At 37.0% G+C, this 17,831-nt stretch overlaps 1 protein-coding gene across 1 annotated transcript in view; it reads right to left on the bottom strand.

The window, feature by feature from the left end:
- csmd2 (CUB and Sushi multiple domains 2) overlaps window positions 1-17,831 on the bottom strand; it is a 237,590-nt gene that overhangs the window by 170,733 nt on the left and 49,026 nt on the right. Inside the window, exon 4 of the mRNA XM_042012628.1 lies at window positions 534-728. Coding sequence (XP_041868562.1) covers window positions 534-728 — 195 coding nt within the window. The remainder of the gene's footprint in view (window positions 1-533; window positions 729-17,831) is intronic.

Genomic DNA, 17,831 nt, shown 5'->3' with positions numbered 1-17,831 from the left:
CTAAGGGAAGGACAACTGGCACAAGCACCTGACTGGGAGCAAACACATGAGGTCCTGCCATAGTAAATAAGATATCAGTATAACCCCAGAAAACAATGTCAGGTCATATGGAGGCATGTGTAAATGCATATGAGTGTGTGAGGGCAGGAAACTTAATGTTCTAGATGAAAAAATATAAATAAATGAAAATTAATAAATAAATATATATATATATATATATATATATATATATATATATATATATAAAACAAATAAATAAATAAGTAGGGATGATAGATAGATAGATAGATAGATAGATAGATAGATAGATAGATAGATAGATAGATAGATAGATAGATAGATAGATAGATAGATAGATAGATAGATAGATAGATAGATAGATAGATAGATAGATAGATAGATAGATAGAAGTATTTCAAGAGATAAGTTGACTATGCTTATTGCTTAAGAGCACAGCTAACTTGTGTCAACTTTCAAGATTAGGCCTAAATACCTTTTACAACAGACAGCCCATTACAGTTTATTCTACATACCCCTGCAGTATGGAAGAGGAAAATCCCAGGCAGCAGTCCCAGCTGAAGTGGCGAGGCAGGACAGAGTGGTGTGACCCTCCAGCACAAAGCCGGGGCTGCAGCTGTAGCGGATTTTGTCCCCAATATTGAAAGTGGACCCCTGCTGGAGGCCATTCAAAAGCTGTCCAGGATTACCACAAGTGTAACTGGGCAGAGCTAGAAAGAAAGCAGAAGAAACAGTCAATGATGCAGTCTGTATCATGGTGAAACTTTTCTGTGAGAAAATAGAGTAAATGAAAAAAAAGCTAAAGAGGTCTGGTGAAGGATTATCACACAATACCAACTCCTTGTGACATCTGTAAGGAGTCCATGATCCAAAGAGACTTCTCTAAACACAGTTAACACATTATTGTTTAGATTATCAGATTAATTACTCACGCACGCAGTGCTGACTATCGCTGCTTGAGCAGTTGTGTACATGCATACAAATAAGTCAGCTTAGTATAAAACAGAATCTCATCTAAGTGTGTTTTGTATCAATTAAGTTCAAAAGAAGTTCAGCCAAGCTCTTGACTCTGAAACTTTTTCAGTTTTGGTAAACAGTTATGGTGTATCAGCAAAAAGACACATGATACCAGATGTCCCCCTCCATGACATAGAATTGACTGGTTAAGCCTACAGTGCATTCACTATAATAGGGGAGACCGGGGACAGTTTAACACAGGTCATTTGTAACACTTGCAATTTCTCCAATCAGGGAAAAGTTTGCAATCATCTAATTTCATCGAATTTGAGGATTTCCCAATCAAATACAGGGCAAAAATCCCAGGTGAGGCAGTGGCGAGCTGTGCCCCACCACTGACTGCGTGATCCAACACAAACTAGGTCGCATGACACGTGCCGGTTTCTGTTGTTACGGCAATCGCCGTTACGGATTTGCTACCGGACCTGCCCTTCTACACGACAAGCGGATGTGGAGGCGTGATCACTGACCCGCCGGCTGCCGGACCTGTCAATCAAGGGACGCGGATGTGATGTCAATGGTCCTCCCCTTCTACTTTGCAGACTGGTGGCTGTGCCAGAGTTGCTGCAGCTGATCCTCATCGGGATGATTGCCTTTTGTTTGGATGACAATTAAATAGGGGAACTTACATTCCTCTGGAGCGATGTCACTAGGGCATTGCTCAATTTGTGTGAGGTCCTCTGAGTAAGCCGTTTAGGAAAGACAGTATTTGGAAATTGTGTAAACTTTGGAACCAGTGGGTTCATTTCGGAACATTTAATCAGAACTTGTGTTTTGTTTGTTTGTTATAACCCTGAGCGTCCAACAGAGCGGTTGGTTTTTGTGTTGTATTGGTTGTTTGTTTGCACCGAGTGCTCATTCGTTGTATTTTGAGAGTTGATTAGGGACTTCTCACTAGGAGAAGCTCCCCTCTTTTTGTTGTTAGATTATAAGGAATTTTTGGTTGGTTTTTGTTATGGTTAAGTTTCCTTTGTGGTTATTGTTTTGTTTAACAGTGTTTTCAAAAGCTCCATATTTTGTGTTAGTTACTTAACCTGAAAAGGACACTTTAAGTTTGCTTAGAAAATATTGTAAATAAATTCTTATTTAAAATGACCATTTATTTGGTTTGTTGTGTTACTCGTCCCTTTACACCCCTGGACTAAAAAGGGGCCGTAACACTGTTCCTCAGCATATCACCAATATGAATTTTACAGAAATATTTGTTATACACCATGACTCTCTACAGTCTGTGTAATGTCTTTAATGTATGTGTGAAAGAATTATTCCTGCTGATGAGAGAAAAGTCAGCAGGTGAGGCAGGCAGTACTCTGCATCACCTCTTGGGCACACTCACACAGTGTAATTGAGAAAGGAATGCCGATGGGATACAAAGCGTTACCAGTACTTGCATGCTGTTGGATGAATAGTGAAATAAGATGCTCTTTTCAGTTCTTACAATTGTAAATCTGACTACAGAGGAGTCAGTGACTCACCAGCCATGAACCTCACTGCACATCACTGATTTTGAGGTAAGAAAGTAATTGTTTTTGCACAAATTATTTTTGTGACTACATAGCTTGCTTTGTAGTTGAATTCGTCAAACACTCATCATGTTGATTATGTGTCTGTTTAGTTGTCTTTCAAGCAGGATATTTGTGGTAATGTTTTAGTTGTTAGCTGTATGGCAAGCTAGCTCATGGAGAATGCATTTGGGCATAGTTGCGACACGCTTTTATTGGGTAGGTTGTAACGGTTTAGAAAATGTGATTTGAATGACAATATCTTGTTTTAGGGTGCATTTGCACCAGGATAGTCAGGGGGACTTTGTTCATGGGGTAGAGAAATCAGAAAACCACTACCATTGGTTTGGTAGTGATTACGATGTTAGTGTAGTTTAAAGACTCACAACATAACTTGTGCAATGTTCGTAGTGAAGCGCCTCCCCATCAACGGCTAATCCAGCATCCATCTTATATCCTACCTGTACTGTGAGCGCGCTTCCACCAGCAAAAGCCTATTGCATATTGTATTCTATATCTGTTATTACTGTATTAAGACATGGAAACAGAAAATACGCATATGGTGTGTCTGTTTTGTCCCTTTCTCTCTTTCTTTTCCTCTCTTCTTCCAATAATGCCTTCTTGCTTTTCTTTGCTGAATCAGCCACGGTGCACGTTCAAAAACGGCTGGTGTGTTTTTATCTGTTTGCTAGCTTGTGAAGCAAAACATGCAACGTCCTAGTTGAAAAATTGTATAGTGTGATTTTCTATTTGTGCTGCTCAGGCAATGTCCATGACATTTATTTGCAGACACTTGAAGCTAGTTTGCATAGCCATTTGAACACACTGGGTTAAAAGAGCTCAAAGTTAGAGACATGTCAAAACTGTTTCAACTGTCCCCAGTCTCCCCTACTATTTAAGCAGAGGTGTGATGAATAGACGATTCCATTGCTGCATTTCAGAAATCCTGAGAATATAACCAGTTATCAGACATGCATGACACACTTGCATGCACACGGACATCCAGCTTACGGGTCCAGTCACACACGGTGAGGGACCTGGCCAGAGCATGTGCTGGACTTTGGATGAAACTCAGTCCCTCCACAGGGACTGGGCTGAGCTCAGGGAAGAATAACATGGCAGCAACATAGTTCACTGGTCTCTCACCATCACACTCTGAACACACTCGCGCTTCTACCATATTAAATGTCTCCAGCTAAATCAAAATATTTCATATGCAGTCACACTTGTTCCTGCCAGCCAAAAATACTTATTTACAAGAATAAGACTCTGCCTTTGGTTCAAAATGAACTTCAAAAAGCTTTAAATAACCTCTGGATATCAGTAAGAATTACAGTATTGCCAGGATGTGACTTTCATGTACCCGGTATAAAAAAATGCTCATGATTCCTCCTGTAGTGCCACACAGTGGTTTTTGGGGGTGTCAGTAGTGGCTATGCACTGTGGATCATCTTAAGGACGCTGCATGAAGTGGACAAGCCAGGAGGACCTCAGACTGGAACAGGATGAAGAATTTGATCAATTTCTTAAGGAAACACTCCCTCCAGAGTTCTAAGTGAACATCTTGCCACTGTAATACTGGTGGAACTAAGCAAGAAATCAACTGATCAGTGATTTTAATAATAAAAAAGGAGATCAAAAGTGCAAAGTCTACAAAAGTGTTATGTTTGAGTGACTAACTTATTAGATACAACTGAAAAATGACATTTTTACGTCCGACATGTGTTTTTTACAGGTGGACAGACAACATGTTGGGCTCGCATTACAGCTCCAACATGATACAGCCAAGTCCAGTAGAGTCAAAGGGTAGGACTGAAGGACAAACATCCATATATTACCCGGTTTTATTTTTCAGTTAAAAAGAAAAATTCTAATTTTTATTTTTTTTTTTAATTTTTAATTTTTGACTGGCAGAAAAAGATTTGCCAAAAGTTCAATAAGGGATATCTGATTCATCTTGTTCTTTTTCTTTCTTGCCACTCATGCTTTTTTCTGCTACTCCTCTCTCTGTCAAACCTGCCACATTAATGAGGATGTCACAGTCCTGATCCAATGTTCTTCTAGCTTTCTATCACACCCAGCCAATCAATCAGTTTTTTGTTCTTTTTAAATGCTGTCATTCTTCTTCCAGACAGTATGTCATGCATCTCAGCTCTTCCCCAACTCCATCTTTTTTTCCAGTTGTCTAAGATTTAGGATTGGTAAAGGTTTACTTCTTCCTTCAGTGCTCCTCTTTTTAACTTTCATGTATTGAAACATTTCCAAATAAAATACCCTTTTTCTTTTGTTTTTAATTTTATTGGAGCTTATTAGCTTAAAATGAGATGTCCATAGAGCAAGGTCTAACACGAACAGAAATCCCCCTCCCTCACAGACACACACACACACACACACAGCACAGAGAATGAACTGCAGAATTAACTAGCTACTAAATAAATAAACTGCCATCTGTTTCTGCCCAATTCACCTGTCTCCAAATGTGTGTTAAATATCAAATGAGCCTCAACCACAGGTGACATTACTAACATTTCTCATTTTGACTAAATGATCTGGTGGGAAATTTTTGTCCTTGAATTCATATGAATTTTTCATTAAAAAAGTAAGTCCTACTTTGTACTTGGGCTGGGCAATATATCGGGATTTTCAAATATATCAACTTTATCAGACGCGATGCAGAATGAGGGAATGTCTTTTATATCGAACTAGCTTGTTTTGAGTTAAAAGCATCTTTTCTTTTGCATTTTGCACAGCTCTTTTTTAGTTATGGTAATTGAAAAGCTTTTTTAATTAATTTTGTTTTAGGGGCATTTAATTTAATTTAAAGCTACTTCAATTTCAGTCAACTGTTTTAATGCACATGTGCTGCTGATCCTTAATAAAATTTCATTTAGCACTGAAGGCTGTAAATTGGAGCTGTCTCTTTGGTTACTTGACAAAAAAAAAAAGTTTAGATATATATTGTATATCGTGATTCAGGTAAAAAAAATATTGATATCTAAGATTTGGTTCATATTGCCCAGCCCTACTTTCTACAACACTCCTCTCACAGATTTCACAAGCAAATGCAATAAACTGCTCATGTCAGGCTGAATGCTTGATTTCACAAAAGAGTAACTTGGAAAAACATTTTTGATTTCTATTTATTTGTTTATTGGTAAAGCAGGCTAGCTCATGTAACATTAAAATCTTTTGACAATTTCAGCATAATATGTGCTAATGTAGAAGTCTGGTAAAATGTTATTTTTAAACATGGATTTTTAACTTATGAACACACAAGCACAAAAAATGTTTGAACAAGATATTTTGCACATTTGGACAACATTAAAATGCCTTAATCCTTCTTGGATAAACCACTCTACAATTCTTTTTGCAAAGGGATAAAAATCCCAAGTGACACAACAGAGGGCTAAGGACTCTGGCTGCACTGAGTTTGTACCATCAGTGAATTTAAAACATGTGTTTTCCATCATCTGTTGAAGGCAGAACACCTGCTCACTCATCAAGGATGCCCTACTCTCAGTGCTGATTTACTTCATAAAGTATCTAGTAAGTGCTTTGGTATTTCCCCCTCTAGCCTAATCTACTACTCTAGTGACAGACTTGTCATTTTAGACTGCAGTGTGACATTCTTTATTTTGAGCTACGTTAATTTAGCTTTTTGTTCCATCCTGACTAGATTAGCATATTGGTTATTACATCTAAGGTTTAAGTGCCACAGCGTGGCTACAAAGGCCCGTATTCCTAAACAAGTAACTGCTCATTGTTTGCCCTAGAGGTTGTGTAACATAGTGATGGTTGTAAGTAATGGAGTAAATGGAAGAATAAGGTAAGAATAAAAAAAAGTAGAGCGCCTTCTCTCAGTAATCATTTTAAACTTTTCAAATATAAGCAAATATACTCAGATGAACCAATGGCAGTGACATTTGACTGCACATGCTGGCTTACTGGAACAGACTACTGAGATGTTTAATGCAATGGAGCCATTACTGATAGTATTAATTACACTCTTTTTTCTTCTTGGCATTAGACATGGTTTATGAATGGTTTATTTCTGTTTTTTGCAAAAAGCTAACGATGATGACAGATGTGTGAGAAAGAGAAGGTTTAACTACCAACTGTGAAAGATGAAGTGTGTGTAGATGTATGTGAACCAGTTTTAGAGGGGTAGAGATGAACAGGATGACTGATTTCATTGCATTAAAACTGATTGAGGGCAAGGCACTGTCAAGAGTTGTGATGTTCCGGTATGGACGTGCATGCACTGTAAATGTGCAAGTATATGCGAGTGTGCGCATACATGTAGGAAATTTTCTCGTCACATTCTCCATATCAGGTTATTAGTTGGGGTAGAAAATTAAGCTTAATAGTGCCATTACTCGAGCAATCCTGAAAACAGGGCTTAGCCTGGAGCACAGAAATACATGGCAAATACTTTTTTAATGTTAAACATTGTATTCATTAATATTCACTCTAATTTTACAAATTCAATAAATAAAATGGTTGGATGTTACGAAGAAAATATTAAAACGTTTGTTAACATTTCCAACTTTAACATTTTGCTGTCAAAGCTTAAATAAACCATCAGAGCTAGGGATCTGGAATATCAACCTTAACATAAACATAGCCAGAGTTTCAAGTAGCCCGGCATTGATCAGGAAGTAGGTTTATACAACAACATAATATTGTGTGCCAGCATAGTCAAGTCAACAAGTAGTCTGTAAACAGAAACGATGTGAAGGAGTTACATGAAGGTGGAGACAAGCGAAAAATTAATTTTATACATAGAAAATATGTTATAACTATTTATATTTTAACTAATTTAGGGTTTAATTATTTTTTTTGTTGTTTGTTTTTTCAAAAGACAAATATAAAAATATGTGAATGACTTCTATGTGACCTCCTTTAACATCTTTCAGCAAACATGATTCTATAAATGAAAATAATCCAATAAATGTTCTACTTCCCTTACATAAGGAAACTTACAGTGGCAGGACCTCATAGTTTGAGAGGAGGTACATTTCTTCCAGGGAGTCTGAGGCTTTACATGAACTATTATTTCCCAACCCCCCGCATCTAACCTAACAACAGCAGCCCTGAGGTGCTCTTTATGGCATGACCATATGTCACTGGGATGGGAGACTGTGACATGGCTTGTCCCTGGGGCCCTGATTCTTTAACCACTTCAACTGCTGAAACGGCAAACGATGCTCCTCGTTTATCAACACAGCTTCATCTATAGCACACACTGGCCAGTGGTAGAGGCATACAAACACACAAAAGTGCTTGCTGAGTGTATACATACACACTTTTAGAACAAGGCACAGTGCCATCCATCACACCAACATTCCCTTGCATCATCTATTTACATTATTTAATTCCTTCTCTTTTCTCCTCACCCCCCCCCCCCCCCCCCCCCCCCCAACACACACACACACATTCCTGGCGACTAGGACAAAGGACAGTGAAGAAGGAGAAGCTGTGAAGCCCGTCTCCTGTGGGAAGACTTTTGACCTTGATACGACTGATGCTGTGTCTTCCTGGGTGTCTTCAAGTCTGGTTTACAATTCGTCATCCTCTTTCCCAGAAGAGAGAATAGATATATACCCTTGTACATTATATAATGATTATATAAAAATGCTGTAACCCGTACAGAAAGCTTCTGTTGCAAAATAGAGATTATGAATGTGCGACACTGTGGTAAAGCTTCAAATGAGGAAATCTGTGGGGCCGTGTCTACTGAAAGGCTGCACATCACTGTTAACAAAAACAAAATAGAACTCTGCTCTAGGACTGATAAGTTTGTTGTTTCTCTTGGATTATGAGGATTGCAACTGTAAGACAGGCAGTGAAGCAAATCTGATGAAATACACCAATGTTTGAGAAAGGACAAGAAAGGACAAAACTTAAGGTAGATAACATGCATGGGAGACCAAGCCAAGTACATAAACTGCAGTGCGTAAGATGAGCCTCCACAAAGTTAATGCCACATCACCACAGCTATGTTCATATTGCCTGGCACACTGTTTAATTCTGATTTAACACAGATCAGATTTGAAGGTTCACAATTTTCCATCTGACTTTTATAGGAATGCAACTGCACACTAAAACACAGAACATGCAACTATAACACCTTTGTGTGCGACATTTGTATCAACAACAGAAAATATCCGTTAGACTACATTGAGACACGTGACTAGTTCTGAAAGAGAGCTATTCCAGCTAAATTCACCAATCACATCAAGCTTTCGAAGTTGGACAACATTTCTACAGGTACACGAGAAAAGACTGAGAAGGAAAAGAAAAATAGCCTTTGATGTTCCAGTGGCTTTTGCTAATAGTGTCAGTAGTGAAGCAGGTTTATGGCAATGTTCAGTACATTGGTACAGCAAAATGCTGCATAGAGTTGAAATGAGTGAGTCTCCTCGCTCATGTCACATAGCCATGCATTACTTACTGTATATAATCAGTGTAATACCATAAGGGAAGGTGATAGACAGGATTTAAGAATCAGATTTGATGATTGGATGTCTATCTTTTTATTGTTTAAGTTTGTATTTGTTTTAGTTTTTACCCAAATCAAAATAAAAATGCTTGATAGTAGGCATTTAGATAATTTCACATTTTGATTGATACACACTTTATTATACATGTTGTTAAATGACAAAATTTACTGATTTCTAAAGTGTGTTCTATTTTCAGCTAAATGGATTGACATGCATTATTGGCTGTAAATTAAACAATCGGAAATGTCCCCAAGAACTGTTGCAATTTAAAAAAGTAGTAAAAATTGCAGCCAAGGTGCCTTTGCTGCACGCACAATCGAAGTCATTCTACAAGGAAACGCTGGTTCTGTTATTTGTACCAAACTATGAACAAAACAGTTCCCATGTAGGTGGGTAGGTAAGTTTAAAATCAAAGAATCAAATACTATCTTTGCTGTGTTTATATTTTAATTGGACTGCCCACCAGCCTGTTAGATCAGTATCAAAGTTCATCAATTTTTTTTTTTTTTTTTTTTTACCTAGTCTTAGTGGACTTCATTTTTAAATTTCGGTCTGATTTCTAACTTTGTTTACAAAAACAGTGATGAAAATGTACACAAGATAGGATTATGTTCAATAGTCATTTATGTTGATTTATATTTTTACCCATGTAAAAAGACAGAGAAAGATATATCTGTAAAATATGGATCTGGATTCATCTTAAGGAAGTCGACAGGATGCCTAAAAAACAAAGTGTGTTGTAGTCCAATGCAGCTCTACAGTGACAATGTTTGCTCTTACCTTTCTGGAGCGGTACATGCACTTTTGTTTGTATTCATCTCAGCACATCTCACTTCACTTTTTTTCTTACCAAGTCCATCCTCTTTCCATTCCATTTCCTGTGCCTCTTGCACTCCTCTACATCTTCCAGCTATGCATTTGGAAGTGACATTGCAAGATCGATCCCAACACACAGGTGCATTAGCTCAATAAGCAGTTTCTGCTTTGTCAAGCAGCAATTCAATCAATGCCTCCTGTTCCCTACACACATGGGCAGGACAAAAGCCGGCAACTCCCATATCTTTTTGGTTTTAGAAGGGGAAAAAATCTATCCAAATTAATTAATATTCTATTTAAATATAAAATTACATGTCTTCAGACTGTCAATCTAATGATCACATTAGGTCATTACAATGGTGTACATACAGTACATGTTTTAAATTACTTTTAATCAAAAGTCATTATTTAAGTTACCAAGTTATTGGCAGCAGTACATTTTTGTAATACTTATTTCATAAGCTTAGACTTAGAAGCAGTGGAAACCATCATTACCTTAGTTTGTTTTGTCTGGTATGTGCACCAGTGTGTGCAGGTAATAGTTCATGTTTTACGAATACAAATACCAACTGGAATGAACTATATATACCCCCCTCCACCACACGCACACACCAGAAGGTGCAGTAAAAAGGGCCAATTGGTGTGCGGAAACCGTTGAGGTGTGAAGGGGAACTCATACAGAATTGATGGCAGCCAACAATGTCTGCAAAACGAAATAATGTGCCATTCAGTAGCCATTTACTATATATGAGACTTAACTAAAAAGGATCAGGGACCATCAGAGACTTCAAGGAAAGCCAGGAGACAGATGAGAGACAGGAGTCGGGGAGCTGGGCAGAAAGATCAGTACATCTCTGTTCAGCCTTGACTCTGTCTGTACTGAAGCATCTAAATCCTCATGGCTTTTCAGGCTTATCTCTCTACTGACATTACGCCTCCGAACCAACACACACACACACACACACACACACACACACACACACACACACATACACACACACACACACACACACACAGACAGAAGTTCTGTGGTCATTCTTGGCATGCTCAGGTGGTAGAGATGCTCCCAAACACCAATATCCCTGTCAAATAAATGTAAATTAAAATCAGACAAGAAACATAAGCACTCTGAGAGCTAACTGCAGGAACAGTGAGCTTTCAGAGCTGGCTTAACTGGTTTAGGGTTAGGGTTATGGCACCCTAACCCTAGCCATTTTCTTTAATTTTATTTTTTATACTAAATAGATTTGCTGTTCACAATGTTGTAATCCAGTGAAATTTAAATTAATAAATTAATTAAAAATATAAATGGCCAAATGTTTCTAATGCATGATAAATCACAACTTGCAGGTTATCATTGTAACACAGGGGTGGCCAACGTCGGTCCTCAAGAGCCACAATCCTGCATGTTTTCCATGCATCCCTGCACCAACACACCTGACTCAAATTAAATGGATCCAACAACCTATAAAGATCTGCACAATGACTCATTAGTTTAAGTCAGGTGTGTCGGTGCAGGGATGCATGTAAAACCTGCAGGATTGTGGCTCTCGAGGACCAACGTTGGCCACCCCTGTTGTAACAGATCATCTGGGTATTTATTGTTTTGTGATTTTGAGTATAACATATGTCTCCCCAGGGTTACCGTAGTGCAGACAGACTTTGTGTGGGATTTGTATGTTTTTTTTGGCAAACAATATCAGTGTATCTGGTATCCCATCTAAGTTTGTTTTTTGGTACTTTACTATTCATCTGAACGGACCTAGCAAGCTTGGTTACTATAGTACAATTCATCTAAAATATCAAATTCAATCAAAATTTAATTAAATAATAATTGCACGTAAATAAGCACTTCTCACGTTCATAATCTGTGGCAACATCTTTGTTATATGTGGCCATGGGATAACATCTTGTGGTCACCAGTGTTGTGCAAGTTCATGCTTTTCATGAGCTAGTTCCAAGTTTAGTTCATGCAGTGTAAAATGGATAGTTCACATTCATACATACTAGTTCAAAGTTCATTTAGAACTGAGAATGAAAGACTGAACTTTGGACTGAATATATATATATATATAGGTGCCCAGTCACCTGATGAGCACAAATGATTTTGTTGATGCACAGGTGTCAGCGCCAGGCAGACAAATCAACCACACCGACGTACTCCACCGTGACCTTTTATTTATTTTTATTTTTGGACAAGAAGGGCAGTCAGGCCAATTTCGGGTCTATGCCACCAGGAATTGTCCCAATTCTCCCGTGGGCCAGTCCAGGCCTGACTAATAGATATTTTAGATTTCTTTCTGTTGCAATCTTTTGCAGACAGTACATAATATTCCTGTAAGTAATCATAAGTATACAAAGGATGTGATGCCCATCTCTCCTTTCACCTCCATTTGCCATTTCAGAGCAGGACTGCACAGATGTTATGCTGGAGTGTGTTGCTTTCAGTTCAATGTTCACAGAAAAATGAATGTATTCATTACAAAAACATGTTCATTTGTGTTGGTATAAACAGTAAAAATGCAGCTAGAAAACAATTTTTCCAAGGCACATAATACATACATGTAAATTAGCCATATATGCAAGAATGTCTACACTAATTAGCCAGGTACAGATACAGGTGAAACCTATTATCTAATAGGCAATTTTAAAACCTACTTTTGCTTTTCAACATTATAATACTGGTGAAACATCCTAGTTTGTCGCATAAGATTTTTTTCCTCCTCACCTAATACGCTGATGGCTTAAAATGGCTGAGCATCAGTAAAGCAGCAAATAGTTTTGGCAACTACCATGTGGAGCCCATGGCTCACATAGTAGAGTGGGTTGTTTGTTAATCAGAAGGTCACAGTTCAATCTCCAGCCCTTGCACATGCATGTGTTCTTGAGCAAAACACTCTGCCTCAGCCCTGCTATAATTAGTATGTTGGGGTGTGTGTAAACAGGTGAATAAATACTTTCTAAAAAGGTTAGGGTTAAGTGAGGACCGTTTATTATGTATTTCTAGTGCAATCCATTGAGGGTAAGAAGGTTTAAGTTTGCATAAGACTAAACATGCACATCCCTAACAAGTAAAAAGGAAGCCACATATTTACAAATGAAATACAGATAAAAAAAAAAATCAAGAACATTAATTGTAAATGTTTTCTTCCTGTTATAAAAACAGTTTTCAATTATTAATTAGGTGAAACAATACTAAAGTTCTGAAGTGTATCATCCATTGTAATGAGATGACTCTTGGATGAGCTTATTATAAAATGTAATCCATTGTTATTAAGACATTGAAGCATAGTCAGTCATACTTCTCTTTAGAAAATTACTTAATCCTTTTTATTATTATTCTTACTCAAGCCAAGCAACATGAATAATTACAAGCACATGCTAAATGACAGTGATCAGCTGTCTCTAAGGAAGATAAGTCTAAATAAATTATGCAAGTTTAAAAAGGACTAAAGAATTAGTCTTTCAAACTTAATGTGGACTGATTTATGTAATTAAGTGCCTGGACTAAAACTCGATAATAAGTGGGGCAAAGAAATTAAAATGCTTTATTTTATAAAACACAGTCAAATGTGATGAAGCAGTAAATGTGAACATTGTCAACAACAGCACTATAATGTTGTGTAGCTGTAGCGATGGAAGTCAGTAAACAGATCTCAGTTCAATAAAAGGGAAGATTAATTAAAGACATGGGAATGAAAAAACTGGGTCAGCATATCCCTATTTAATTTATAGTTTAATTAATTTACATTTTGTGCTACCCTAAAATATCTTGGGGAAAATAAAATGGATACCAATTGACATTGTGATCCAGACAGTATGTGCCACAACATAAAACACAGATTTTATAGATTGACTGGTTGTGCCACCTTAAAAGTTCTTTTGTTGGGGCCAAAAATGAAAAATCTTCCAAACTTCCATTTTGTTTTCCTGCATTCTTACTCACTTTGCATTGCCTTAGCAAATTTTTTTTTTTTTTTTTTTTTTTTGCACTCTGCAGGTTGCCTTGGAAACTGTAAAATTCCCACCAGATAGGACATTGTGTTAGGGAAGGTGTCAATGCATAAAAGTAGAGTTAGAAAGGTCTGCATGAATGAGAGGGTTCAAATCTCACTCAGTATTTATTTTATATTTCCCTACCATTTCTATGGTATTTACACAACTTCATCCCTGCAAAGGGTGAAGTTTTTTGTTAAATATGAAATAACCAGGTGAATTGTTCATTGAACATAAAGACACAGACCCCCGCAGTAATAAATGGACCTAAACCAAATTTTTCTTGGTCTGGTGGCCTCAAGAAGTGGTCATTTGTCGTGGGTATCGGAACTTAAATGCCACTTTGGCATCAGCTGGTTTATGGAATAAACCTGCTGACTGATCCTGCCCTGGCTTACTGTCGGATATTAATGCCTTCTAAAGTAGACTGCAGACAAAAACATTTAAAAAGCTAATATTTTTAATGCTTAATTTCTAAGTGGCTTTGAGTGACGTCATGTGCTAACAAAGCGCCACGTCAAGGCTCACATTTGTTTTCAAAGTGAAGGATCAGCGATCTGAAACTTTTTCACACTACCTCAGCCAACACATTAACAGCTACGTGCAATGCCTGCACAGTTTATGCCCAGATATATCCCGTTAAGGCCCGACCCATTAAAAATGGTAAGAAAAGTCCAATTATTTAAGTATGAAGTCTTTATTTGGCCCTGTAACAAAATGTAACAAAGAAATTTACTTTCTGTTTCTGGGTATCTATTAGGGGACAGAAGTATCAGATTGTGTTCAACAGGATTTTAAGCAAAGTTTATACCATAAATTAAAGCAAAATGTCTCAGAAACTGTACATAACAAATATGTCACCTTCTCATGGGATATGCTTGAGCAGGTCACTGACACTGAGCGGTATGTGTGTGGAAAAGCTTGACAAATAGGGACAGATTTTTTTCTTAGCTAGTGAAGCTATTGTTTTATTCAGTAGCTTTTGTAATCGATGTTTATTTTCATGGAATAAAGTATTCTGGCACTGTGCCAGAATTCCGGCTTGCAGAGTTGTTGCGTCACACAAAAAGAAAAAAAAAACTATATGTGGATTTTTGTCACGTTGAGTTCATCTACCAGTGGTATGAGTTGAACATGGCTTTGCTCTTAACATGTTAATAACAAATCAGAAGCTGAGCTGACACTTGGAAAACAAGTGGCTAAGAGATCCAGTTGCAGTTTATATCCACAGTTTATATCTAGTGGAGGAAAACTGTCAACGCGCGGCCTTGTAGAGTCAGAAAAGACATGTCATCATTTAAATAAGGTAAATAACATCAGGCTAATTAGGAGATGGAGATGAAAATAAATACAAACACAATAATTAATAATTAAATAATTACACAATTGCACTAAACCATTGCAAAGAGCTGATTTCTGTTTATTTAGACTATAATACCGTATCAGACAGTTATTGGCCGACACTAAATCTCAGATATCCGTATCGGAAGTGAAAAAAGTGGATTGGTGCATCCCTACATCAAATATAAGTCATTGGCCCCAATTTCAGTTTATTATGCATACTTTAGACAAACTGTAGGCATGTACTTGTAAAGCACATGTTCTTTCGGCAATTTCTGTTTCATCTTTTGTTTCTTTTGTATTTAACGATTCCAAGAAAAGACAATTTAATGTCACCAATAAATCTAGTCTAGGAAGAGGGGTTATGATCTAATACATTACTGAGACCCACCAACATCTAGTTTAAGTCAACACAGCTGAAAATCCAGACACATGCCATTTTGGGAACATGTAACACAAGCTCCATGTTCAGCACATAAATCAGGCTGTATTTGGTGGTGAGCCAAAAAAATCCATAAATAGACCCTGTGATCATCTCATCACTCAAACAAGGCTTTTCAGGAGCTATACAGCCCTACATACAAATGTATGATGTTAATTAAGAAAACTACATAAACATTTTAACTGATGTGTATAAAACAACAATACCAAATGAATATTAACATTTTTAATAATTAAATTATCCGAAAAAAACTACACAGTCATTTGGGTCGTCCCCATTTATCATCATGTAAAAAAGAGCTAAGCTTCATGCTTTAAATGATTTCTAAATTTCAGCTACTTTGGCCACCTGAAAAGCAGACAGTATTATGTGTTTTATTATTTTTTTAAGTCTTCCAGGTGAGGTGGTGAGGAGGTGAAGCTGAAAACACTTATGTGTTACGTGTTATACGGAGAACTTCATGTCTATCACGAGGACACAGCTGAACAAGCGTCTGACCATCTTTGTAGTAATTTCTGAGTTGGTTTACAGATTAAAATGGATTCAATATTCTTTGTGGGTTTTATCAACGTCAACATGTTTTCTGACATCTGAACTTTGACATTGACTTCATCAGGACATTTCAGAAGTGGAACTGTTATCTGTGTTTTAGATATTTAGGGACAGTTAGTGTGTGATACTATCCCACCATCCAAAGACATACATGTTAAGTTAATTGGTCGCTCTTCTCCCTAGGAATCAGTGTGAGCCTAAGTGGTTGTTTGTCTCTCTGTGATAGCCCTGTGATGGACTGGCAACCTGTCCAGGTTATACCCTGTCTCTCACCGACTAATTGCTGGGATAGGCTTCAGCTTCCCCGCAACACTAAATTGGACTAAGTGGTATAACGAATGAATAATGAATTAATGAAAATGTATGAATGAATGAATAGTGTGTGATATGGTGTGACTTCACAGCTGAGTGGAGCTCTCACACAATGTCAACACAATATGCACAAGACAGCTGCAGGTTTGAAACCTGGATCAGACGTGCCATGCAACATTAAAATTAAACACTTTCCTTTGCCATTTGCTAATTGTAGCATTTTAAATTGTGATTTCAATTTAAAAAAGATTAATCATTCAGCCCTAATTAACTTTACTAAAAACATGGCAATGGTGGTTCAAACAATGATCAATAGAACTGATGTAAAAATAAAAATAGCTAAAATAATTCAACTAACTAAAATAATGAATCATCATATGCTTTATTAATTTAAAGCTATCTTGTGGTGTGCTGTGAATGCATTTAAATTTGTAACTTGTGACACCTTAAGGATCACTCTACAAGCTAATCAGTTACCACAAATCCACATATTAAAATGCTTGACCCTATGGCAGACTTGTTCACAACATTGTAGAGGTTTTGGCCTATTAGCTTCATGTAAGAACAGTTAACTTTCATAGGTTTGGTATAAAGAAACAGGTTAGGCATCCATCAGATTTCAAGTGTTCATCTGACCACATAAGTTTGACAAAGATTATAGGGAAGAAAATATCAATAAAGCTAAAAACTGAGAAAGAAAAAAAAAAGTAACATGTCATAGCAACACAGACAACAAAGAAAATTCTTTCAAAAAGGTAAGAAAAGTTCTCGCTTGCCCAACACATGAGAAAAAACAAAAAAACAAAAAACAAAACATAAATGTTGCAGATATATTAGCTCCTAAAGAAAGCAGCAATCTAAGCTGGAATAAAAGTCATATGGAGGCTCATTTGCTAAATAAAACCGTTTTTGTTATGTAGTGCTGCTTGGATTAAAAGAATTCTTATCAATTCAGGCGGGTACCAGCCCGAGACCCTAATATAATAACTGAAGCTGTGAATACTCATGTTTGACAATGTCAAGATTAATATTGTGAAGCAACAACAGTATTTACCGTTATTGAAAATTATTATATGAAAAAATATACAAAAAAGTACAAACTGACCAAATTAAAAGATGAAAAACACTAGTTAAAACAAAAATATTTAATAATAAAAAGCAAAATGTGGAGGTAAAAGCGTTTTATAAGCTACCTAAAACTAAACCATCAACAATGTTTTACTCTTGGTAATACATATTCAAAGAGATGGGGCAATCAAAAAAATCGCAGTACAATTTTTACATTGATTGAGTAGAAACCTACTTATACTGCCTCTGCTGGTGTGCAGTAGT

The sequence above is a fragment of the Melanotaenia boesemani genome, chromosome 17 (assembly GCF_017639745.1).
Source record: "Melanotaenia boesemani isolate fMelBoe1 chromosome 17, fMelBoe1.pri, whole genome shotgun sequence".
Taxonomy (NCBI): Eukaryota; Metazoa; Chordata; class Actinopteri; order Atheriniformes; family Melanotaeniidae; genus Melanotaenia; species Melanotaenia boesemani.
The sequence above is the reverse complement of the archived record's forward strand: the minus strand, read 5'-3'. Positions and strand labels throughout refer to the sequence as shown.